At 61.8% G+C, this 25,386-nt stretch overlaps 1 protein-coding gene across 6 annotated transcripts; it reads left to right on the top strand.

Annotated features, from left to right (window-relative positions):
- The first annotated feature begins 396 nt into the window (after nucleotides 1-396).
- Nucleotides 397-25,189, top strand: SLC19A1 (solute carrier family 19 member 1). Of its 6 annotated transcripts, none has more exons than XM_070489024.1 (7): nucleotides 397-512; nucleotides 7,372-7,607; nucleotides 12,483-12,571; nucleotides 13,144-13,517; nucleotides 13,588-13,780; nucleotides 17,034-17,175; nucleotides 23,987-25,189. In XM_070489024.1, the coding sequence occupies exons 2-7, from the start codon at nucleotides 7,419-7,421 to the stop codon at nucleotides 24,242-24,244; spliced, it is 1,245 nt and encodes a 414-aa protein (XP_070345125.1). In that variant the 5' UTR covers nucleotides 397-512; nucleotides 7,372-7,418; the 3' UTR covers nucleotides 24,245-25,189. The 6 variants fall into 6 exon arrangements, with proteins under 6 accessions (XP_070345125.1, XP_044606612.1, XP_044606613.1 ...); XM_070489023.1 differs by lacking the exon at nucleotides 397-512 and adding an exon at nucleotides 1,083-1,179; XM_070489022.1 differs by lacking the exon at nucleotides 397-512 and adding an exon at nucleotides 4,932-5,140.
- The last annotated feature ends 197 nt before the right edge of the window (nucleotides 25,190-25,386 follow it).

The following is a 25,386-nucleotide window of genomic DNA, read 5'->3' as shown; positions in this document are numbered from 1 at the left end:
CAGCTTCCTGCTCCTCTGCACACAGCCTGGCTGGCTCCTGGTCAGTCCTGAGGGAGGACTAGGAGATCCCAGGGTACCATGGGGGCCTGGGCACTGGGCGCATGCCAGGTTGGGGGCTTGCTATCTGCGACCCCGAGAGCAGGCATCTGTGTCTGGGCCCTGCTGGAGACCCCAGGCAGCCACCAGACCAAATGTGGGTCAGGGCGAACCACCCAGGCCGCTGCTGTGCTGGGGGAGGGGACTCCACTAACCCCTGCAGTCCTGTCCTGGCGCAGTGACCACGTCCCAGGCTTGTGCTTGTGGGTTTGCCAGGAAAGGGACGTTTTAAATGAGCGTAGAAGAAAAGCACTTGAACTTCTTGCTCAGGACGGCCGGGGGAGGGAGGCCGGGGTCAGGGGCCGGCACTGGTCCAAGGGGCGGTCGCAGCTGGGTGGGGGTGGGAGTCCTCCCTCCAGGTCAATCCGGACAGCAGGACTGCCAAGGGGCTGTGACCAGGGCCGGGCGCCTCCGGGGTAGGCAAGGGGGCCCTGAAGGGGGCCGGAGGGGGATCAGTGGGACTGCGGTGGGGGGGTGGGGTGGGCGGTGGTGGGGGGGTGGTCTTCCCCCTCCCCCCGCGGTATCAGCGGGGGCTCTAGGAGGAGGAATGGGGGTAAGGGTACGCAGCAGGTGGCCAGTGGGGGCTGCTGCGGGAGGGGACGGAGGTAGGCGGGGGATCGGGGGGAAGGTAGGGGGAGACGCAGAGCGGTGGCCAGTGGGGGCTGCGGGAAGGGGACGGGGGTCCAGTGGGGTATCCGGGAGGAGGAATGGGAGGACGTAGCCAGGTGGCCAGTGGGGGCTTCGGCAGGGCGCGGGGGTTCCAGCGGGGGATCCTGGAGGAGGAAGCGGGGACGTAGCGGTGTGGCCAGTGGGGGCTGCTGCAGGAGGGCACGGAGGGTCCGGCGGGGCTCCAGGAGGGGTGGTTGGGGCCCGCGCCACACCGCGTGTTAGGGGGCGGTGACCGGCCGGGGATGGGGCGGGGCGTCCAGGTGACGGCCCGTGCACGCGGGCCGAGGGCGTGTCCCGGAAGCGCCCGCTTCCCGGAAGCGGCCGCGGGGCACTCTGGGCGTTGTGGTCCGGGCGCGCGGGCGGGAGGTCAGTCGGGGCCCCGCGGGAGGAGGAGGAGGAGCGGCTCCCGCCCAGGTACTGCGGCGGCGCGGCGCGTGCGGGGCGGGTGCAGGTGGATGCGGGCCCCTGGGCGCGCGGCGCGGGAGCCGGGGTCTCGAGTGCGGTCGAGGGTCAGCGTGCGGCCCCGTCCCCGCTCTGCCCGCCGGGCCCCGCCGCCGAGTTTGCCCCCCGCGCTGGCGGCCGCGCACCCCGCGGGCCCCTCCCCCGGGCGCTCGGAGCCGCGTGGGGCGGCCCCGCGCACGTGCTACTGCGGCGGGAACCGGCGGCGGGCGGCCCCCGGGAACGCACGTGTCCGAAGGGCCCCTAGCGCGCCCGGGGTCTCGGCCGGGCGGCTGCTCGTCTGTTCCCGCTGAACGACGCCCCTCCGGGCAGCCCTCGGCGCGGCCGGCGCGGAGCGCGCGAGGTCGTCCCGCGGCCTGAGCCGGTTGCCCGCAGTCCGTCCTTTCCTGAGGGTCTTTCAAGCACCTCCGCGAGGGGAAACTGTGCCCGGGGTCCTGTTTACTCCGGGTCTGAACGCTTGCCCTAGAGGGTCCGGGGGAGTGGCCCAGGCGCACCCGTGTGTCCTGGATTCCTCGCCCTCTCGGGGTCTCCGCCCCAGCCTGCTCGGTCTCAGAATACGAATCAGAGTCTGAGCCCGCTCGGAAGTCTGGAATGCATGCAGAACAAGCTGTTTTCCGGGCCGCCCACAGTGCAGGCGCGTTCCTAAAGTACCTGAAGCTGCCTGCTGGGCGCCTTGCGGAGGAGTGACCAGGCGCGCCCTCCCTGAGGGAGACTGGAGAGCCCCCTGCAGCCCTGATTGAATCCGCAGACCCACCTCTGCAGGTGTGGGAGCCCCGCGCCCGGCCCAGGGTTCCCCGATGGCTTGCGCCCTGCTGCCTCGGCTGGACAGTATCGCTGGGCCTTTGCATTCTCTTGCGTGTGCACCGCTCATTGCTGTCCTTGGGAGGGTCTTTGCTGTCCTTGTCCGTGCTGGACAGAGATGACCAATGCCTCCAGGGCCTGTTAAACTCGTGGGTTTGGTATCTACAGCAGTGGTGGCCGGAGGATTTCATTTTATTGTTTGGAACAGGGAAGTCTGTCATCTGACCTAGGGAAAGCATGTAAGGATTCTTACTTTTACTAACAGGTGTTTGAAAATGTAATGAACCTCCCTGATTAACCTGTGGCAGTAGCGGCTGGTTTAAAACAGAACGAGAGAGCTGGTGTTTGCCTTTGTTCTGCTCTTGGGTCCCCGTCCCTCCTAGGTGCTGGGAGGACAGAGCTGGGGGAGTAGCTAGTGCCCCCCCCCCCCCCCGCAGGTGCTGGGGTGTGGGCAGGGTCAGGTCGGTGCAGGAACTGTTGAGACTTCTCCTGAAGGCAGAGGTGTAGGTCCCTGGTCCTCCCCCATGACCCTCCCCCATGACCCTTCTGGCCGGAGGTACTTCTTTGGGTTGCCCTGAAGTTGCCTGGGGCTGGGCTGGGGCCAGGCACTGGGGGTCCAGGCTAGTCCTGCTGCCCGCTTGCCCTGAGCTTGAGCACGTTTGTTGCCTCTGGGCTCCTTTCTGTGGCTCTGAGCCGGTGACAAGGTCCCTCTGCCTCGGCTTCCTGGAGCATGGGGCTGGGCCCGCCTGCGGGTTTGGAAGAGCAGTCTGCACTTTCTGAGCGGAGGGCTTTGAGCCTTAGCCATGCAGCTGACTACTGGCGCCTGTCAGTGTCGGTGGTTGTGCCCGCCCCTTGTGAGTTTAGTATACTGACAAAATGAGACTTGAGGCAGACGCACCCCCCTGAGAACACGGGCAAGGCCCTAGTCTTGCTGTCTTCTGCATCTGTGCTCCCTTTGGCCCTCAGTCCCCAGCACAGATGGCCTTTCCTCCCCAAACGCTGAGGAGCAGGGCCCGAGGCCCCCACTGAGCCCTGGGGAGGAATCGTAAATGTGTGTGGGTCGTGCGGCTCAATGTTTTTTCCGTGGTGGCCAGTGTTAAAAATGGCTTTCAGATAAGACCCTGGATTCTTGGCCCCTGTGCCTGTATGGCAGCTGCTGCTCCTGGGGTGGGCCGAGCTCCTCCCCTGGCCCTGTCCTGCCTGGCTCACTTCTCAGTGACCTCCTCGTCCAGCCCAGAGGAGGGGCTGCAGGTGACAGCCCCTCAACCTGTCTCAGGAGTTTTTGAAAACATGTTTGTGACAGTGCAGAGCAAAGAGACGCAGGAGACTCAGGAGCCTCGTCTCCCCAGTGGTCCCTTCAGTTCAAGTCAGTGTTACCCCTCACGCCCCAGCTGGTGGTCTTGCCTGCAGTGCCAGCTCCTCAAGGCCGGCCCCTTCCTTCTGTGAGGCCATTTGGTGGCATTTCAGCCCGTGAAAGGTGACCAAGCTCAGCACTGCCGCGTGTCGTCCCCCGCCCCCCCAGTCTGTGCTCTACCCTGGGACCCCTGCAGCACGACCTCATCTCCACCTCATCTCGGGAACCAGGAGGTGTCCTGAGGGGAGGTACAGACCAGGCCCCACCCCCATTGGAGGAGGGGCTGCATCAGGGGAGGGTCGGGAACCTGCAAGGATCCTGCACCTTCTGTGCTCCTCGGGTTTCCTCGCAGGGTCTGCCTCCTCCTGGCACGGGGCAGGGTCAGGGGCCGGCCACGTGGCAGTAAACGTGCTCCCAGGACAGGGGCTGCCTTTGTCCTGGGCGGGCGTCTGCGCTCAGCAGCGCTCCTAGAGCCCGCTGAGTGCTGAGCAGAGGGGGCTCAGTCCCTCCTCCTGGTGTTCGAGAGGGCAGCTGCTCCTACAGACCCTGCTGGGACTCCGCGAGGACCTGCCGGCTCTCTGAGCCAGTGTTTGTGGGGAAGGCTGGTGCCCAAGGGGAGACCCACGTCAGCTAACAGGCCGCAGACGTAGAGCAGACACAGAGCGCAGTCCCCAGAGGGAGACCAGGCCCATGTTACTGAGCCCAGGGCTCCAAGTGAGCTGCAGGGTCCATGGGTCCTTAGCATCCTGTGATCACAGATCAGAAGTGGCCCGAGGCCTGGGCCACCCATCCCCTCCTCCTACCCCCTACCCCCCTTCCCTGGAGGAATTCTGGCCTGGGCTTCTCTCCCAAGGCTGCAGTTGCTCCTTCCCTCTGGCTGTTGTGTAACTCAGGAGACGCTGGAGGACTTCACTATTGTTGCTGCTCAGCAGGCTGAGTGCTGCACTGGGCAGTGTCTCCAGACGGCGGGATGGAGCTGGAGGGGCGGTTGTGAGGGCAGGCGCTTGATGGGGTCAGCCCTGGGGGGGCTGGGAGGGAAGGGGTGAGCTCGTAGGACACACCCTAAGAGGTGGCATCAGGAGAGCCCTGATGTACACCCTGTCCCGTCTGCCCTGCTCCCCGGCGTCTGCAGACACTCCCCCTCTGTGAGCTCCTCGGGCATACGGGGCTCCCTGCCGTCACCTGGGATGGCTCCCTGTGTGTCCACCGTTGTGGGGAGTAGGGCTGGTCCACTGCTGCGTTGTGACCCTGGAGGCCTCTTGCAGCCCCTCCTGGCTGGGCCCTGGGGGGCTCTGGGGGCCAGGGGCTCACCTGATCAGTGGTTGGGGTGGGGTTGCCGTGCGTGCTGTCTGGGGATCCTGGATGTTCAGAAGGAGCTGTTTTCCATGACCAGCCAGGAACCCCGAGGCGGTGTCCCAGCACACCATGCCCGTCCCCTGCCAGGCCCGTCCCCTGCCATGCCTGTCCCCTGCCATGCCCATCCCCTGCCATGCCCGTCCCCTGCTGGGCGTGCCTCTGGGTTAAGGTGCAGAGTCCTGGGCTGTGCCCCAGACCTTCAGACGGCGGTGTGGGGCAGGCCCAGTTCAACTTTCTTTAAGAAGCTCCGCCTCCGGTTTCAGAAGCCACAGGGGTCTGGGAGGTTGAAGGGAAGGCGGTGTGCTTGGCGCTGGTGTCCAAGACGGTTGCCTGGGATCTGGGGACACCAGGTGAGGGAAGTTCCTGTCGCTTCTGGAGGTGACGCCTTCGGAGCAGGAAGGCCAGGTACGGGGAGCTCTTGAGCCCCCGGGGTTGAGAGGGTGGGGTCCCCCTCCTGGGGACCTTGGGCTTAGTTCTTGGCTTTCACCCCACCGGGCGCTTCGCTGGTGAGAGTGCAGTTGCTCCCTCCAGGGGGCCGTGCGCTAGGGGAGGGAGGGGCCCGAGGGCGTCCTGGGGCTACAGTGAGGTCTCCAGCTGGGTGCACAGCTCTGCCCGGAGCCCCTCCCCTCCTGTTTCTGCAGCTGCCAGGGGGTCAGAAAAGCAGGCACTGGAATCTCTTATGCAGGAGCTGCGTGGCTTGTGCTCCGTGCTGGGCTCTTTCCTGGGGGCCGGGGCGGGGGCCGAGTTCCAGCTCCCTACCTGGCTGATTGTTTCATTCGGGCCCCTTGAGAACGTTGGGGGGCTGTCCCAGGACCCTGCAACTCCTGGGGCCACTGTTGCCCCCCATCGTCCCCTCCCTTTGAAACTCTCTGGAATTCTCACGGCTGCCCCTCACTCCCGCCCTGCTCTTCCTTGTAGCCCCCAAACGAAACACCAGCCCCGGCTTCTCGAGGAGTTTGCCATTACCCCCCTTTTCTCTGAGTCACAGAAACAAACACGGGAGCTTTGAAGGCGGAAGCCATCCCGCTGTCCCACACAATTCCCTCTGCTGAGGCCCAGGGCTGCAGGTGATAACCAGGCCCCTGGTGTGAGGTCTCACTCTGCTTCAGGGGCCCTGGGGGTCTCTGCGGTCACCTGGCTTTCGTGGGCCTCGTCATGGGAAGAGTCAAGAAGCTTCCTGCTGGGTGGTCCCTGAGCCCCAGGCCGGCCCCAGCGCAGGGGACCTAGTGTCAGGAATCTGGGCGGCTTTGCCTTGGGGCCCCTGGACCCCCAAAACTGGTCCCACATCTTGGGAACTTTCTGTGCCCACTGCTTGGGGATTAGAGGGGATTCCCCCCAAATCCAGACCCGCTATGGACACCCTCCCTGAACAGCCATGCAGTGGCACGGAGTTGTCCAGCATCTTCCAGCCCAGCTGCCTCTGCGTCCAGGGCGTCCCCACCCGCTGAGGCCGGGGGAGCGGTGAGCCCTCCCCGATTTTCACTGTCTGCTCAGCATGGGCGCCCGTCTGCACCTGACGTGGTTCTTCCTGGCTGCTGGCTTTCTGACTTGCTTGGAAAGGAACCTTCTGTCGTGCCTTCAGTGGAAAACCACGGTCACGTGGCACCTGGAGACGTAGTAACGAAAATGAGCAGCAGAGAAACTGCATTGAGATCCATAGATGTGGTTATCTGCCTCTCCATGTTAGAGGGGTGATTAGTAGGGTCAGAAAGGGGCTGCTCACCCTGTACCAGAGGGAGGCCTGGGACTGTTGGGAGGTTCTCCTCGCCGGAGGCACATGGGCTGGGCAGGCCGCCTGAGCCACTTCTCAAGGGCCTGTTGGCTGGGATGCTCCATCTGGAATGAGTCAGGCCCACCTACCGCCCACGCTTCACTTCGGGGAACCTCCGGGGATACCAGGGACCCTAGGCTCCAGGTCTGGGCCTCCGTCTGTCCTCTGCACTGCCTGCCTGTCACCTTGTCACTCCCTCAAGGGCTCCTGCCTCACTGTTGGCTCTACCTGCCAACCCTGTCTGCTGCGTCCCCCGGTCTTGCATGGAGTCCCCCCCATGGGTCGGTGCTCCAGGCTGCAGTTCGTGCCCCTGGCCTCCCGTTACTGACCACCTGTGCTGTGGCCAGGTGTGTGCCTGGCCTCCTGGGGGGACGAATCGTGCATCCCAGCAGGGCCTCTTCCTGCCCACACCCTCGGGGCCCCCTCGGGCCGGGCTGCGCTGCAGTAGCTGTAGCTGGGATTCCGCACGTGGACGCGTCCGGGCGCTGTGACACCAGCCACCGGAGCAGGCTGTGTCCCTGAGACCTCTCCCGGGAGGGACGTGTGCCCAGCCCCGCAGCCCCAGCCACCTGCTGTGAGCGCTTGAAATGAGTCTGCTCTGCCCCAGAAACTGGATTTTAGACTGTATTTAGTTTTAGTTAACATTGTGGCTACTTATGGGACTGCAAGCCCGGAGGCCCCTGGAGGTGGCCGCAGCCTGGTCTGCGTGGACCTGGTGCCCAGGTTGTCTCGGGCTGGTGGCCCCCTCCCTGCTCGGTGGGTGTCAGTCCTAGCTGAGTGAGAAGGGGAGGCACCTTTCAGCTGAGTTTGGGGCGGGGGGCCCAGCTGTCGGCTGAGCTGTCCTGACTCTCGACTCTTCTTGCAGGAGCAGCATCACCTCCCGTCCCCCAGGCTGCGCGGGGCCTGGGCGGCATGGCGCCTTCCAGCCAGGCGGCAGAGAAGCAGGCGCCCCCGGAGCCGGGGCCGGGCCGTGAACTCAAGTCCTGGCGGTGCCTGGTGTTCTATCTCTGCTTCTATGGCTTCATGGCGCAGATGCGGCCTGGGGAGAGCTTCATCACGCCCTACCTCCTGGGCCCCGACAAGAACTTCACGCGGCAGCAGGCACGTGGGGCAGGCGGGTGGGTGTGGGTGGTGCAGGACTTAGGTGGCACGTGGTGTCGTGGGTCCTGCCCCCCGGGGCCCTTCGCACTGAGGGGCCTGACTCCCATCTACTAGCCAGCCAGTTAGAGTGACGGCAGCCCACGTGGGGGTCTGTGTCTGTGGGTCTCCGAGGGAGGGGGTGTCCCCTGTCCCCCCAGCGCAGGCTGGGCGCCCTGGTGAGAAAGCCTGTGTGTACCCACCGGGCACCGTCTTCCAGCGGAGACTTGGCAGCGTTTGCCCGAGGAGGTTACCCAGGGGATGTTCCTGTCCCTCGGCGGCAGGACACAGGGTCTCGCTGAAACTTGACGAGCGAGCTTGTGCCACATGGGCCCTGGGCGCAGGCGGTGCAGAAGTGGCAGCGGCTGCCTCCCAGTGCCTGCCTTCTCCATAGAACGAAGCAAAAGGAGAACGTGAGGCCTGTGGGCCCTTGGTTGATGGAGCACCTGGTCAGGCTCCCGTCCCAGCTGGGTCACCACCGTGCTCACCTCCCTCCGCGTGTCCCCTGGGCTGACTCGCTCTCTGCTCCCAACCTCCATCTGTCCCCTCCACCATGGCCCCTGGCCTCTGCACCCCATGTTGCCATCGCTGGCCCCGCAGGGTCCCACAACACTGCTGGATTTCTTCCGGAAGTCCCTACCCGTCTCCGTCTGACCCAGGGCTTGGCCCCTGCCCGTCACAGACCCTAGAGTTTCTTTTTTCCTTTTGAGGAAAATGAGCTGTGAGCTAACATCTGCTGCCAGTGCTCCTCTTTTTGCTAAGAAAGACTAGCCCTGAGCTAACATCTGTGCCCATCTTTCTCTACTTTATATATGGGATGCCTACCACAGCATGGCTTGATAGGCAGTGTGTAGGTCTGCACCTGGGATCCGAACCAGGGAACCCCAGGCTGCTGAAGGGGAACGTGTGAACTTAACCACTGTGCCACCAGGCTAGCCCTGCAGACCTAAATTGTTTAAGTCCGTGGCGTCACTGTGCCGGTGAGGTCTGTCCCCTCAAAGTAGCCATCTTGGGAAGATGCCCATGACTGGCTCAAAGCCCTGGCTGTGTGATTGTGTGCGATGCACAGCCACTGCTGACCGCTAGAGTGGGTCACTTCCCAGGTAAGGCCCGGGTGGGGACTCTGCCCATCCTCTGGGGCTGGGGCCTTCAGGGTTGCCTCCGTGCCCCCCAGACTCCCGGCCTCTTCCGAGTAAGGGGTCCCTCACCTCCCTTGCTCACTGATGGCCAGAGGGCTTTCCCCTGCTCTGTTGACATTATTTATAGGAATAGGATATGTGTGACGCTCCCTTAAAATAGGAATAAGAAAAATACAGCAAGAAAGTTGTAAATCCCATCCGCCCACCCTCTCGGGTCACACGTTAATGGATTGAATCCAGTAGTAATTTCCCCAAATCACGCCACTCCACCAGGCCCTCGGGTACCTGCAGAGGGTCGGCAGAGGCAGGCTGGCCCGGTGGGGCTCGGCCTGCGGGTGCTGGGAGCCGGGCCTTCCAGGCCTGGTCTGGAAAGCACCCTGAGCCGTGCCCGCGGCAGCCTCTGCAGCCTCTCCTGCCGCGGGACTTGGGCGAGTTACCCAGTAGGTTCCAGGGGGGCCTTCCCTGCGTCGTGCCCCGGGGGGCTTGAGCACAAGGCATCCTGTCTGCTCCAGTGGTCTCCAGTCTGTCACCACTGCGGGAAATGCCGCTGCAGTGCGCATCCTGGGCACCACCTCTGCTTGCTCCACATGTGCAGCCAGCTTCCCGTGTCCCTCTGGCCAGCTCCTGGGTGGCCATGTTGAGTTTCTGCCCATCTGTTGGAGGCAAAGGCCATCTTGCTGCTGGGTTAGCGTTTCCTAGGTTTCTGCCCTGACCAGCCTCTCCCTCTCTGCGGGGCTGTCTGCCTTCTGTGCCATGTGAGGTTCCTGGCGCTCGCGGGACCTGATGACCGACGGCCTGTGTGTCCCGTATCTCTGCCATCTGGGCCCATGGGGTCCTTCATGCTGGGGCTGTGCATTTAGTTTGGCCAGATCCTCCCTCGTGGTGGCGCTGAGTGTGGCCTCCCGCCCTCTGTCCTCCCTGGTTTAGGGAGCGGGCAGTGAAGGTGCGAAGGCCTGCTTTGTACCTTTGGGTTGAGTCCCACAGCCCCCCGCCCTGCCGATGGTGAGCGCCCGCCCAGGACCCGTCACAGCAGTCCCTCACCAGGGTTGACACGGCCCATCACCCCATCACTGGTGGGATTGCTGGCTGTCCTGCTGCATGGCGGTCCCTGCCCTCTCATCAGGGTGGACTCGGGGCCCATCCAGGTGCTTCCAGGTGTCGGCTCTTGATGCCTCCTCTTGGATTTCGGGTCACCTGTGGCCTAGCCCTGCCCTGCCCCCTCATCCACTGATCCTCAGAGCCCCCTTGCCCCGTCCTGCTGCCTGTCCCTCCTGCTGACCCCACATCCCTGGCCCCACACCCCAGCTCAGCCTGGCCCCTGGGGAACCTCTCCCTTCAGAGAAGCTGCTGTCCTGCAGCTGCCTGGACCCAGGTCTGGGCACAGTCCTGCGCTCTGCCCATCGGCCTGGCCTTGGCCTGTCCAACCACTGAGGTGCTGGGAGCATGTCCAGGCTATGCTGGGCACAGGCCAGTAGGAGGCCGTCCTTGTGCCAGTGCCGGGCCGCCTGCCCCAGGGACTTTGTGGGCGCCCCCCGCCCCCAGCACCTTTAACCTGTGATGTGAGTCAGTCTCCTCTGCTGGCTGGTTTGGGGGGGGAGGGAGGAGGGGTCAGGAGAGGAGGACGGAAGGAGGGAGACAGAGGGAAGGAGGAGTAGAGAGGAGGGAAGGAGGTGGGGGCAGGAGAGGAGGAGGGGAGGACGAGACCAGCTGGTCTCCCCAAGGCTCTGACCCTTCCGGCTCTGACAGGGAGGCCCCCGCAGCTGAGCAAGCTGTCTGCCAAGAGATCTCATTAACCAAGGGGCTGTTTAATGTTCCTGGAATTTTCCGTAAACACGGCCAGACCCCTGTAGCCAGGCCCCCGTGGCTCTTCCTGACCAAGCGCAGGTGGTTCAGCTTCCCCGCTGGGGACTGACGTGTGCTACAAACATCCCCGAATGCCCGGGGGACCTCTAGTGCTCAGTGTTTTGGGGACCACAGGCTTTGGGGTCATCCTCGGCTCCCAGTGGGTGTGTGGGTTCAGGAGACCACAGGGCGCAGGACTTCCCGTTGGAGGCCTGGCTGCTTCAGTCTCCCGGTGGCTGGTGAGTGGTGGGCGGGAGGCAGCCCCACATGCAGACCCGGGCTACTCTGCAGAGGGGGCCTTGGTGCCTGCTGACGTCATGGGGCTGAGGGGCACCCGGGCTGGCTCGTGGATTGCACTGTTGAGTTAGCAGGTGGTCAGGCCCAAGTCAGGGTTAGCACTCTCACTCTGGTGGGACCAAGGGAGGCTGCAGCTGCTGAGAGCCCAGCAAGGCCCCCGGCTCACCTGGTGCATGCCCTGCCTGATCTGAGCTGTGGCTGGGGCCCCTGGGTGGGGTCTGCTGTCAGGTGGGGCCCCTGGGTGGGGTCTGCTGTCAGGTGGGGTCTGGCAGGGCTCCTGCATGGGGCTACCTGCTGAAAATCCACCTAGGAGATGCTCCAAGCCCAGGGTGCCTCTCATGTCCGTCCCCCAGGAAGGGGACAAGGCCAGAGACCTGGGCCTCTGCCAGGCTGGGGCCACCTCCTATGGAGTGGCGCAGGTGAGCCCAGGGCAGCCCCTCCCTGGGCAGCCAGGGGGAACTTCTGGCTCTTGCCCTGAGTGGTCTGCAGTGGTGCCCTCTGCCCTGTGTCCCCAGGAGGGAGCACTCTCGCTGTGCTCAGCTCCTCGTTTGTGTGGAAGGAGAATGCGCTGAGGCCACAGGCGGCTCCCTTGGTGAAGGTGGGAGTCCTGGCTCCCACAGAACGCGTTCCCCTGGTCCCGCCTGATGCAGGGGGCCGTGGCCCAGTCCTCCTCCTCCCTCGAGTGGGCTGGGGCAGGGGCAGCCAGGGGCTCCCTTCCAGCGTCCCCTGTACCCTGGAACCGAGCAGACTGGCCACTACGCGGCGGAAAGCATGAGGAGAGTCCTGTCCTGTCTCCTCTCCTTTCCGTTCTCTCTTCTCACTCTTTCCCTCTTTATCGTTTCTTCCATTTGTCAACCGTAAAAAACAGAAGAGCCAGTTATTTTACCAGCAAAATGAGCTTCTTCAGGAAGAGCGCGGGAATTGCAGTTGGGGCTTCCTCCATGGGGAAGGGGAGGCTGGGAGGGGCCGGCGGGAGGTTCGGGTAGCCGCCTCTCTCTGGCTGGGCTGTTGCTGGGCCCGGAGACATTCTCCCTTCCCGCTGCTGGGGAGCCGAGGCTCCGGAGTGCCGGGTGTGGGAGCCCCTTCAGCTTCCCGACCCCGTTTTAGACGAGGTTCCCTTTATTTGTTTTCACCCCCTCCTCTGTATTCTGTGTCACCGTCGTGTGAGCTTTCCCTCCCTGCCCCCGTTTGCCTTTCCTCCAGGACCCGGGCGGCTGTGCTGGGTGAGTGTGCAGTGGTCGCACCCTGACTTCCATCTTGGTAGATTGAAGGCAAAATCAAATCATGTTTTTATTTCATTAAAAACAAGCCTAGAGGGCCCGGCCCCATCGCCGAGTGGTTAAAGCTCTGTTTCGGTGGCCTGGGGTTCCCAGGTTCGGATCCTGGGTGTGGACCTGCTCCACTCGCCAGCCATGCTGTGGAGGCTTCCGCATACGGAGTGGAGGAAGATGGGTGCGGGTGTTGGCTGAGGGCGAATCTTCCTCAGCGAAAAGAGCGAAACAAAACCCAGATTAGCATGACCTAACATGTAGATAGTAACTATTTTTCTGGTAATCACCAGCTTTCTGGAGGCAAACGAGTCTTCTCTGTGCCACACTGGTTGGCAGTGGAGGTCCGAGCACAGCCGGGCACAGGAAGCGCGCCGGTGGGGTAGGTGTGCTGAGGGCGGAGCGTGATCTGGCGCGGGCTGTGTTACTCCCTGTTTTCCCCGCTGCTTGGACCGTCCTGACGGGCTGTACGTTTTAGAGGATGTGGTGGCCTGGGGCAGCGCTCCCGGCGTGGTCTTGGTGGGGGGCGTGGGGTCACCAGCCTGCTGTCCTACAGGTCACCAACGAGATCACGCCAGTGCTGTCGTACTCCTACCTGGCGGTGCTGGTGCCCATCTTCCTGCTCACGGACTACCTGCGCTACAAGCCGGTGCTGCTGCTGCAGGCGCTGAGCTACATCTGCCTGTGGCTGCTGCTGCTGTGGGGCCGCTCCGTGCTGCACATGCAGCTCATGGAGCTCTTCTACAGCATCACCATGGCCGCCCGCATCGCCTACTCCTCCTACATCTTCTCGCTCGTGCGCCCCGCCCGCTACCAGCGCATGGCCGGCTACTCGCGCACAGCCGTGCTGCTGGGCGTCTTCACCAGCTCCGTGCTGGGCCAGCTGCTCGTCACCGTGGGCAGGCTCTCCTTCTCCACGCTCAACTATATCTCGCTGGCCTTCCTCACCTTCAGCCTGCTCCTTGCGCTCTTCCTGAAGCGCCCCAAGCGCAGCCTCTTCTTCAACCGCAGCAGCCCTGTGGGCAGCGGGGCCACCCCCTCCGAGCTGGACCGGATGAGCCCGGGCCCCGGTCGGCCTGCAGGCAGGAAGGCTGGCTGGATGCTCTTGGACACCCTGCGGCGCTTGACCCTGGTGCGCATGCTCTGGGAGCTGCGGGACAACCTGCGGCTGCCGCAGCTGCGCCTCTGGTCCCTCTGGTGGGTCTTTAACTCGGCCGGCTACTACCTCATCGTCTACTACGTGCACATCCTGTGGAATGTGGTCAACCCCACCAACGACACTACCGAGGTCTACAACGGGGGGGTCGACGCCGCCTCCACTCTGCTCGGTACGCCCTACCGTCCCCGCCCGCCCTTCCTGCCCTGCGGGGACGGCCGTGACATGTCCTATCTCCCCAGGTGCCATCACCTCCTTTGCTGCGGGCTTCGTGACCATCCGCTGGGCCCTGTGGGCGGAGCTGGTCATCGCGGGCGTGACAGCAGTGCAGGCTGGGCTCATCTTCCTCATGTACAGCACGCGCAGCATCTGGCTGTGCTACGTGGCCTTTGTGCTCTTCCGCGGCTCCTACCAGTTCCTGGTGCCCATTGCCACGTAAGTCGGGCCGGGCGGGGTGGAGGCAGGAGGGCGCTGGCCCAGGCAGCTGCTGAGAGGCCAGAGCCCAGGGCCTGGCTGTGGGCAGGCAGCTGGAGGGCCATGCACTGTCCTCCTGCCAGGTGGGGCTGTGGGGTCATCGGTGTATATTAAGAGGCCTCCCTTCTGGAATGTTCTCTGGGGAGTAGAAGAAGTGTGTGCCGGGCAGTGAAGCAGGGCTGGTGCTTTTGCACACATGGGAGGAGCAGTGGCCCCTGGACACCTTTAGCCAAGGGCCCAATTGTCCCCTTGTTCACAGCACGTCCCGTCCCAGCTGCTGTGACCCCGAGACTCGGCACGGAGCTGGCCCCTGTGGCGGCGCCTCCCACCGTGCTCCCTGGTGGCCCTTGTGAAGTCCCTTCTCCCAGCCTCCCCCTGTTTCCGGGGCCCCACGCGCTGCTGCAGTCCCATCTTGGGTGGCCTGGAGCCTTTCTCCTCTCCTGCTGCTCCTCCTGCTGAGAACCGCGGCTCACGGCCAAGAAGTGCCCAGGTGTCCCAGCTCGCCCTCCGCCAGGGCTCTCTTCATGCCCTTGTATTGCTCACACCGCTGGGGGCTCTCCTGCTCCTGCCCAGGGACGTCCCAAGAGCTACCTGCCAGACCGCTGTGCCTTCCAGGACCCTCCCTGGCCCGTGTGCTGCTTGCTCCTAAGACCCCCAGCGTGCTCCTGTGGCCTTTCACAGCACTACATGTTCACCACACACGCTCACCCCCCACACGCTCACCCCCCACACGCTCACCCCCCACACACTCACCCCCCACACGCTCATCCCCCACACGCTCACCCCCCACACGCTCACCCCCCACACGCTCACCCCCCACACGCTCATCCCCCACACGCTCACCCCCCACACGCTCACCCCCCACACGCTCACCCCCCACACGCTCACCCCCCACACGCTCACCCCCCACACGCTCACCCGCCACACGCTCACCCCCAACACGCTCACCCCCCACATGCTCTCCCCCACACGCTCACCCCCCACACGCTCACCCCCCACACGCTCACCCCCCACACGCTCACCCCCCACACGCTCACCCCCCACACGCTCACCCCCCCACGCTCACCCCCCACACGCTCACCCCCCACACGCTCACCCCCACACGCTCACCCCCCACACGCTCACCCGCCACATGCTCTCCCCCAACACACTCACCCCCCACATGCTCTCCCCCACACGCTCACACCCCACTCGCACACAGGAGCCCGTCTCCCGCCCCCAGCACATGGGTCTTTGGCCCTAGTTCCCGTCTAGGCCTCACCTCCCTGGGCCCCCAGGCCTCGCCTCCCTCTGGTCATGCCTGCATCAGAGCACCTGTCCCTCCTCGTCTCGCGCTCTGACAGTGCCCCAGGCTCCTGATGCCTGCTCTTGTCACCCCACGGCGTGGTGGCCTGACTCGTGCCCCCTCACAGAAGCACCCAGCACCCACACCTCCCTATCCACTTTTGCCACACCTTCCCGGGCTCCGAGAACCTGATCAGGCTCGGGTCCTTCCTTTCCCGCACTCGAGGGCCAAGTGCTGCCAGATGCCCTGCTGCACGCCTGACCCGCTGGGGTCGACTTCTGCGGATGATGCCCTTCCTGCTCCCCGTGCCCATGGCCCAGGCCTGGCCTTCCTTGCAGTCTGAGGCTGTGTCCTTCCTCCCGCCCCACCCTTTCTCAGCCCCCAAAGGTCCCGGAGCTTTCCCTGTGGGCAGGCGCTCTGCGCTTCTGTTACCATCAGTGCTGTGGGGTGGGGGGCGCCAAGCTGTCCTCCCTTCTCCCCGTCCCTCCCTGCCTGTCAGAATGGCACCCTGGTTATAACGTCCATCACAGGAAACGTCAGGTACGATGCAGAGAGGCACGGGGAGGAGCACAGACTTGCTTCTCAGACCCCTGTCCTCCTGCTGAAAGTCGGGGGTCTGCCTGACATAGGGCTCCACAGCCCTGCCCATCTCCCTTAGCTGTGTGGGTCAGGGTCGGCACAGACGGGGCTGGTCCTCCTGGTGATGAGTGACACGCCACACGGCCCCTCCCCAGTTGATGGGAATGCCACGTCCAGTGTTTTCCTGTGCCATACAGCACTGAGGGCGGCGTCTTCTCACCTACACTTTTCTTTCCAAATTCTGATTGTGGCCCCAGATGGGTCTGAGAGGGGGCCTGGCCATGTCAGAGCATGTGCTTTAGAAAGGGGCTGTCGGTGGATGCTGTAGATGCCCGCTGGGCACATGCAGCCCCTGCGGGTGGTGGAGGGCAGCCCGCGGCCTCTGGCCCTTCCTTGATGACGGCCGGCCTGGCTCTTCCCATTCATGGCCGTGGACTCTTCTGCTGGGTTTTTCTCCTTTTGCACGTCATGCACTTAGACCTCCAGATGTGCCGGGAGTCTCGTGTCGTGCGTGGGCTTTTCCTTCACGCCCATTGCCGAGTGGTGGGGCGAGAGTGAGACCCTTGGGTGGGACGTGGCTTCACTGGTGGCTCCTGGCCCAGCTCTGGTGTCGCAGGAGCTCATCTGTCACCCTGCACTTCGGTGACAAGCTCCTTCCCACGGTTGGCCTGCCGCCTTCACCATACGACTGCTCGTCCCGTGTGTGCCGTGTTTCCTGCTCCCCCGACCCCAGCCCAGTGGAAGCCCCTCGGCCACTCTTGTGAAAGGTCTGGATGTTCCTGTTGGTTTATTCTTCAGAGCTTGAGAGTGTTTCTTGTCTGGTTGCTTACACTTTGGGGATTTTGGTTGGAAGTACTTTGGAATGTTAATCTTTGCAGGACTGGCACTCTGAGCGTGTCGGTTCCCCTGCTCTCCTGTGCGACTGTCCTGTGCCTGATTTATTCAATGACGTAGTGATGGGAGACTCTCATTCCTCCTGCTGCTCTGCCCGTCCTCGTGAGGGGGATTTTCACGGATTCTGCGTTGATTCTCACTCTCTCTGCCCCTTGGCCACCAGGAGACGTTTAAACGTCTTGCCGAGGCTGCGTTGGCGCCTGGTTCTCTGTTCATCTTGTGAGGCTGCGGCAGCTTGGAGCGTGTGCCCCAGGAGCGGTGGGCCGCTGGGCCCCGGGCTGGGCTTCCGGGTCTCTCGGGGCCTCAGTGGGCCTGGTCAGTCCGCAGGCCGTGCAGGCTGTTCCTGGCGCCCCTGGCTGCCCAGGGAGCAGCTGCTGCCCCCCGGCGGGTCCTCTGTGCGCTGCGGGCACCTCGCGTCGCCCCGTCGAGTCTGGCCTGAGCCTGCTTCCCGTTCAGTTTTCAGATCGCATCTTCCCTTTCTAAAGAGCTGTGTGCCCTGGTCTTCGGAGTCAACACGTTCCTCGCCACCATCCTCAAGACCACCGTCACCCTCGTTGTTTCCGACAGGCGGGGCCTGGGCCTCCCGGTCCACACGCAGGTGAGCCCCCGTTCCAGGAGGGAGGCCTCGAGGGGGATGTCCCAGCCAGGGCATCCTGGTGTCCAGCCACCGGGGGCATCGCCCCCTCCAGGGACCCAGACACAGATCCACTGTGGGTGGGGCTTGCCCAGGGGGCCGGGCATCTCCAGCTGGACACACTGGACTGACTGGGTCAGAGCAGGAGGTGAGAAGCAGCCCCGGGCAGGAGGGGAAAGGTCAGAGGGCAGGGCAGCAGGGAGCCATGGTGTGGCTGCCCGGGGCTGGCCTGTCCTTCCTCCTGGGGCCCAGGTTGGGGACATCAACATCGGCATGGCTGATTCCAGTTAGATCTCTGGGACCTCCAAGGTCGGCCTAGGTGTGGGTCGCTCTGGAGGGGCTCCTGCTGGCCTGGGCGTCCACCACGCTGCCTGACGTCACTGGGAGGACAGAGGCGTCCCTGTGCTGTCCTCGCTCACTGCCCTTATTCAGGTACTTGCCTGTGACGTCAGGCAGTGAGACCCGGGCCTGGTTCACGTGACAGCTCCTTGCCTTCCTGTTGGAGGATGGGTGGAAGGAGAGCTGGTGGGGTTGATGTGGGTGCGCGCTGGCCCCTCTCTGGTCCTCTTTCCTTGGTCCAACTCTGGGCGTGTTCTCAGTGCTTCTGAGAAGAGGTCAAGAATTCCTATCCACTGTGAGGTTGGGGGGCACTTGTGTGTGACTCCTGTGGTCTCAGCCAGGGCAGGACCCCTCTGGACAAGCTAGAACTAGCCAGAGGACGGGCCCTCAGGAGGGGTGGTGACTGGGCTTCTCGGGGACCACCCCGTGCAGCCTGTGGCCCGACAGGCACCCTTGGCCTGAGGGGACGCAGCCTCCATCTGCTGGGAGCCGGGACCTCTGTGGGTCCTGGGCTCCCTCGAGGTCTGACCCTCCGTCTGAGGGTGCTGAGTCTGCATGGCCTTGGTGACCCCATGGTTGGCCAGGCAGGAGGTGCCGGGCAGGAGCAGACCCTCTCGTCTGGAAATGGTCCTGGGGGTGGAAGTGCCCCTTTGGGGAAGAGCATCAGGGTCTCTCACCCTTGGCATCCACATGGGCAGGTCAGTCTCAGGCCTGCTTCTGCAGGGCCCTCCAGACGCACAGCCCCTGGCTCCCTGGGCTGGACACTGGGAACTGTCTCAGGGTTGGCGCAGCCCCTCTGTGGCCAAGCTGGACTCAGGTCCACAGGTGTGTGGACAGCTGCACCAACCAGGTAGGCCAGAGGGGCCATCGGGAGGGCATGAGCCCTGTGCCCAGGGATGGACATACTGGGGCCCTCCCTTGCAGGGCTGCTGGCCGGCAGATGCTTCTGCTGACTGTCCAGGGAGGCCTCCCCCCAGAAGCAGCAGCCTCTGTGAGGGGAGCACCCCTTGGCCCCAGGCCTTTCCATGGAGCCTTGCCTGGCAGTAGTCCAGCTGGCCTGGGAAGAGCCCTCCATCCAGGACCCCCAGTTCCTGCCCAGCAGAGTGGGGCAGTTAGTGTGGATGGGCAGAGGCCTGTCTCAGAGAGATCCCTGATCCTGGTGGACCCAGCCACGTGGCAGCTCTGACCTGCCTGTGGGCCCTGACCTTTGAGGTCCCTATACCTGTCGCTGTCCTGTGTCCAGCCCGTGGGGCCAGGCAGTGTGCATAGAAGCAGGCCTGTCACCCAGCGCCCACGCGTCCTCCCTGAGGGTGGGCCTCCCTCGCCGCCCTGGCGCAGCCCCGCCCCCTGCTGGCTCCTGTCCATGTCAGGTCGCATCGAGAAAAGCGCATTGATTTTTCTGTGGCTGGTTTCACTTCCGAGTTAAAGAGTAACTGGAGGAGCAGATGGTGTGTTTGCAGTTAGAGGCTCTGGCGGTCGGGACGTAGGAAGTGGCGCTCATCTTGCTCGCTTGTGCCCATTCTCAGTGCTCCGTGTGCCCCTCACGTCTGCCTGAGGGGTGGGGACAGGCCATGCAGACACGGGGCCAGGACGGAGCATGGGGATCGGGCCTCTGTTAGCTCTGTTTTAAATTAAACTTCCTGTTTCTGGGTGACGCACATTCATGTGCACGTGGGAGGCGCTGCAGATCCGTGTGCCCGTTCCTCTCCCCCGGGCACATGCTCCGTTCTGCGGTGCAGCGTCTACCAGGATGTTGACCTCACTCAGTCTGGAGTGAGATGGTCCCCTCCCCACAGGGTCCCTCCAGCTGCCTTTTCACCCCAGCTGACTCCCTTCACATCTCCCCCCGACCCCCGGCCACTGCAGTCTGCCCCCATCTCTGTCACGTTTGCGTTTCGTGGGTGTTATTTAAATGGAATCTGGCTTTTTTTAAAAAAATCAACCTTCTAGGTCTTTTTTTGAAAGATTCGCACCTGAGCTAGCAACTGTTACCAATCTTCTTCTTTTTTTTTTCCTCTTCTCCCCAAAGCCCCCTAGTACATAATTGTATATTCTAGTTGTGGGTCCTTCTAGTTGTGGCATGTGGGATGCTGCCTCAGCACGGCCTGATGACGGTGCCATGTCCGTGCCCAGGATCCGAACCAGTGAAACCCTGGGCCGCTGAAGTGGAGTGCATGAACTCAACCTCTCGGCCACAGGGCCCGCCCTGGAATCTGGCCTTTGAGATCCATCGGGGCATTGCTGCCCCCCTAGCTGATGCCTTTTCCTTGCGCGGTGTCCCTGGTGTGGAGGGACGGCAGCTCGTTTACCTGCCCACGTGAAGGACTCTGGATTGTTTCCAGCTTTGGGCTGTTGGGAATGAATCTGCTATCAGTGTTTGTTTACAGGGATTTGTGTGAACGTGGGTTTTCGTTTGTCTGGGACAAATGCCCAGAAGTGCAGTTGCTGAGTCACACTGTTGTTGTGTGCTTTTGAAGACGCTGTCTCTGTTTCCCACGGTAGCTGCACCATTTACATTCCCACCAGCCACGGACGAGAGATCTGGTTTCTCCGAATCCTCATCAGCTTTTGGTATTGTCACTGTTTTTTTTTATGGTGAGGAAAATTGGCCCCGAGCTAACATCTGTTGCCAATCTTGCTCTTTTTGCTTGAGGAAGATTATTGTTAACATCTAGGCCAATATTTTTCTATTTTGTATGTGGAACACTGCCACAGTATGGCTTGATAAGCGGTGTGTAGGTCTGTGCCTAGGATCCGGACCTGCGAACCTCAGGCCAACAAAGCAGGGTGCACAAACTTAACCACTATGCCACCAGGCCGGCCCCATCACTATTTTTTGTTTAGCCATTTTGATGGGTCTGGGTGCTATTTTATTGTGGTTTTAATTTGCATTTCCCTAATGGCTAATGACGTTTTCTCTCCACGTGCTGGTTTGCCGTCTTTGGTGAAATGTCCCTTCACTCTTCTGCCCATTTCCTGATTGGATGGTTGTCTTTTTACTCTTGAGTTTTGAGCACTATGTCGTGTAGTGTTAGTCGTTTGTAGGATACACAGTCACACATCACCTGACGACAGGGATACCTTCTGAGAAATGTGTCCTCGTTGTGCGAACATCACAGAGTGACTTGCACACACCCAGGCGTGTGTGCTGATCTTACGGGACCACCGTCGTACGTTCAGTCCGTCATTGACTGCAGTGTTACGTGCTGCCTGACTATATGGTTTGCAAACGTTTTTTCCAGCTCTGTAGCTTGACTTTGTTATGTTTGTAGAGTGAAGGTTTTTAATTTTGATAAGGCCTGATTTGTCCATTTTTCCTTTTATTTTATTTTATTCTTTTGAGGAAGACTGGCCCTGAGCTAACATCCATGCCCGTCTTCCTCTACTTTATACGTGGGACGCCTACCACAGCATGGCTTTTGCCAAGTGGTGCCATGTCCACACCCGGGATCCGAACTGGCGAATCCCGGGCAGCCGAGAAGCGGAACGTGCGAACTTAACCACTGCGCCGCCGGGCCGGCCCCCATTTTTCCTTTTAAAAAGAACTCTTTGCCCAGCTTGGGATCTGAAGACTTTCCCCACATTCTTTTGAAAAGCTTTTTAGTTTTCCATTTAAGGCTGTGATCAGTTGGAGTTAATTTTTGTTTAAGGTGTGAGGTCTGCATTAAGCTTCATTCTTTTGTCTGTGGACGTCCAGTTGCTTCAGCACCATTTGTGGGGAAGACCGACTTTTCTCCGCTGACTTGCTCCCTCACCTTTGTCATCATTCAGCTGGGTGTGCTTGTGCGTCTCTGTCTGGGTGCCCTGTTCCCCTGAGCTGTGAGCCTCGCCTTCCCCGTCACCACCTGTCCTGCTCACACAGCTGTAGGGTCAGTTTGGAAATTGGGTAGACTGGTTCCCCCAACTTTTAATTTTTTTTCAAAATTCTTTGAACTATTATAGTATCTTTCCCTTTCCCTGCAACTTTTAGAGTAATCCTGTCTGTATGTACAGAAACTCTGACTGGGATTTTGTTAGGAGTAGCACTGAGCCTGTATATCGTTTCTGGGAAACGGACAGCTTTGCCGTGTTGAATCTTCCAGTCTGAGAACACGTCTGTCTGTCCATTTATTTAGAATGTCTTTGGTTTCTTTCACATTTTGTAGTTTTCACCACACAAGTACTGCACGTGTTTTGTTAGACTGAGACCTAAGTGTTTCAGTGCTTTTTGAGCACTTGTCAGTGATGTGTATTTTTAATTTCGGTGTCTACATTAGTCTGCTAGGGCTGCCTACTTTCAAGATTCTCCCTCCGTCTTTGTCTTCAGCTCTCACAAGTCTGACTTTGGATTTGTTGGCCTGGTTATTCTGGGTTTGTCCTATTTGGGATTCCCTCAGCTGCTGGAATCTGTAGGTTCATGGCTCTTGCCAGACCTGGGGAGCTTTTGACCCTTATTTCCTCACTGCTTTTGCAGCCCCATCTTCTTTCTGCTTGTGGACACAATGTTACGTCTTTTGCTTATGGTCCCAAAGAGAATGAGGCTCTGCTTTTTTTCCAATCTATTTTCTTTGTTGTTCAGCTTTAGTAGTTTCTGTTTTGTTTTCCAGTTCACTGATTCTTTTCTCTGTCCCCTCTGCTCTGTTGTTGAGACCATTCACTGAGTTTTTATTTTAGTGATTATTGTATTTTTCAGTTTTAAATTTTCCTCTTTGTCTCTCCTGTTTCTTTCCTGAGACTTTCTTTCATTTGTTTCAAGCATGTTTGTTGCTCGTGGAAGCATTTTTATGATGGTGGCAAGCTGATAAGCTGGGTCTCTGGGCTAGTGTCTCGTGGAATTTCAGCATCCCTGTCTCCCTGGTGCTGGTACCTGCTGGTTGTGTCCCGTGTGGGTGGAGCTCCCCGTGGCTGTGTGTGTGAGCGGTTTCTGACTGACACCTGGGCCTTGTGGGTGTCAGTATGAGACTGGGTCATACCTGATCCTTCCGTGTTAGCTGACTGCTGCTCATGTCACCCCAGCAGGGGAAGTTAGGGGTGTGCACCTCATTCCAGCCATGTGGGGTGACAGTCTAGGCCCTTCACTCAGCCCTCCTGATGCTGAGCCAGGCTCCTCCTTATGCTGGGCAGGGAAAGGGTTTCCAGCTCCCCACGTGCCCTTTAGTGACAGGGCTGTGGGGCATTCTTGCTGCAGCTGAGGGGTGAAAGTCCTGACCCTGAGGGGGTTGGGGGTCCCTTCCCAGGTGGTCTCTGTAGGGGTGAACGTTCCAGCTCCCCACTGGGCCTTGTCCAGCACCACCCCAAGGTGGGTGGGGGCCTTGTTACAGCCTGGGTAACAAGAGTGTGGTCTGGCTGGAAGCTCCCCCCTGGTCCTTGCTGGGTGGTTGGGAGGATGGGAGGATGGGAGGGTGGGGTCTGGCTGGAGTAGCATGGTTCCCATCTCTCAGTTTCCTGTCCTGGTGGGCGTCCCCCTCTGATCTTTTGGCCATAGAAAGCAGCTTTAGTTGGGGCATTTTTTCTGCATTTTTCAGCATTTCTGTGTTGCTGGGTTCTTTAGTTCAAAAAGTCATGCAGCAAAAAGAAAAAGCCCAGGGAATGCATCACCGTGTTGCTGCCTGGGGTCCCAGGTCCCTGGCCGGTCTGCCCCCGTCCACCCGTCAGTCACCTGTGTGCTCTGGGCACACAGAAGCATCACACGCAGGGTCTCAGGCACACCTGGGGGGGAACAGGTGGAACAGGTCACCTCCATCTTCATGGAGGCACAGTTCTTGGCGACTCATTTCCTGGTGTTGTTTCTGACAGTGGGCTTCCCTGAAGGGCTGACAGCGCAGTGACGAGGGGCTCCAGGGGACTGGCCTGCAGAGCTCTGGGCTCTGGGCGGGGCCCGCGCTTGTTCTGGCCCATAGACACCGGGACCTCCCCGACCTGTCTCCATGGTCTTGAGAATCGAGAGGGACATTCGTGTGCTGGGCATGCCTTCCCTTGTGTCACTGCTGTGCAGTCTCGCCTGTCACCAGGGTGGAGGCGCCAGGGCTGCCTGGCTCTCAGGCCATGGGAGACGCAGACTGCCATCCTCCTCGCCCGGCTCCGCTGAGCACAGATGTCCGTGAACCCTCGGCAGCCGTGGGAACTCGGCCCTCAGAGGGAAGCGGGGCTATGGTCATGGGAAATGAGCAGGGCGCCTCGGGGGAGCTCCCGGAGGCCACAGGGCTGCGGGGAAAGTTCCGGGGTTCTGTGGGAAAGTGGAGGGAGCCCCCCAGGGCGGCGCCCAGCTGTGGCAGGGAGGAGGGCGAGGGTGGTGCTTGCGCACTGTGGGACCTGCTCGCGCGCTGGCCTCTGACCCCTGGGCGCCTCCAAGCCAGAGGGAGAGCGAGGGGGGAGCACACAGTGCCCGCCCTGACTGCCCCTCCTGGGTTGCTGGCCCCTCCCGCCCCGCCCCTCACCTGCACCCTCTCTGTTCCAGTTCCTCGTCTACTTCGTGTACTTCTTGGTGATGTCCGCCGCCTACTTCCTGGGGGCTGTGCTGGTGGGCCTGCGGCACCTCCACGAGCGCCGCCACCAGCCCCTGCCCCTGGCCCAGGAGCTGAGCAGCCCTGAGGAGAAGGCCACGCAGGTGCTGAGCGTGCAGGACAGGGCCCTGCTGCCGGACCCAGAGATCAGCACATGGGCCACCGGGCTGGCCTCCATGGAGCAGAGCCAGCAACCGGAGGCCAAGGCCTGACCTGGCTTGACCTGGCCTGACCTGCCCTCCCAGCCCGGCCCAGTGGGTGGCCAGATCCCTGACACCAGAGGCAGCACACCCGTCGTCTCCACGTCCTCACCAAGCCTGAGACATTGGTCACTACGCCTCCTGGTGTCCAGGTTTCGAGTGTTGTCCGAATTTCAGTGTTCAGACTTTGGAGCCCCTACATGGTCTGGCCCCATGACCCATGCCTCAGTGAGGGGGCTTGGCTTGTCCCGGGCGGCCCCGAGCCCTGCACCCCTCACCCCCACTTCACCTCTGCCATGGCCTGGGGCCCGTGGGGACTCTGGCAGCTGCTGGCCACTGTGGGCTAGGTTGCTGTGCCTGGCCCTCATGTGGACAGTGGTGGGTTTCCTGTGCCCACCACACCACCTGCCCTTCACCCTCTTGGGAGGCAAATCCTGCTTGCCCCTGGGGACTGGCAAGGTGGCCCTGGATGCCAGCCCTGCAGACTCCAGCCCCCATGGGGTGTCCTGGGCCCTTGCATTCCTGGGCCTGTGGCTAAACGGTGACATTTCCTGTTGTCCAGGTGCTTGCATTTTAAACAGTGCAGTGTTCCTTTTTTTTAACTGACTTAATTGAGAAACCTCATTTGGCTTCTCTTTTTCTGTGGGAGAAGCTGGGTGGGGGCAGGGCAGCGTTCCCCGCCAGGTGGAAGCAGGACACTGGGCCCTGGGAGCTGGTTCCTCACTTTACCCCAGGCCCTCCGTCGTCCTCCCGCCATTCCTGAAGTGGGCTGATGCTGACCTACCTCCTGCTGGTGGAGGGCCGCGTGGGGCTGCTCACATGCCAGCCCAGAGGACTCACCCTGTGCCACCTGGTCGTGCCACCTGGGGGTCTGAGAACCATTCCTGCATCCCTCTGAGGTGTGAGATGGTCTGCTCTTCTCGAAATACATTAAAGACCACACAACCTGTGTGTGAGGTGGCTGCTGATTCTTTGCGGGCCTGGGGGTGGAGGCTGGCGGTCCATAGGGAGGCCGAGAAAGGCATCCCGGCCCCTGCCCCAGCCACCCGCAAGGACCCACACTAGGCACTGTGCCCTTGGGCTGAGCTCCCTCCCGTGCCCCTCCACCCCTGACCAGGGCAGGGCAGCTGAGCAGCGCCGGCGCTCCACGGGGT

Source organism: Equus asinus, chromosome 18 (assembly GCF_041296235.1).
Source record: "Equus asinus isolate D_3611 breed Donkey chromosome 18, EquAss-T2T_v2, whole genome shotgun sequence".
Classification (NCBI taxonomy): Eukaryota; Metazoa; Chordata; class Mammalia; order Perissodactyla; family Equidae; genus Equus; species Equus asinus.
The sequence above is the reverse complement of the archived record's forward strand: the minus strand, read 5'-3'. Positions and strand labels throughout refer to the sequence as shown.

Bases quoted from the DNA above. Each gene is read 5' to 3' on its own strand.
- SLC19A1 (XM_044750677.2), top strand. From the start codon at position 7,419: ATGGCGCCTTCCAGCCAGGCGGCAGAGAAGCAGGCGCCCCCGGAGCCG. The intron at 13,518-13,587 runs GTACGCCCTACC...CTATCTCCCCAG, and splicing joins CGCCGCCTCCACTCTGCTCG to GTGCCATCACCTCCTTTGCT. The intron at 13,781-17,033 runs GTAAGTCGGGCC...CTTCCCGTTCAG, and splicing joins TTCCTGGTGCCCATTGCCAC to TTTTCAGATCGCATCTTCCC.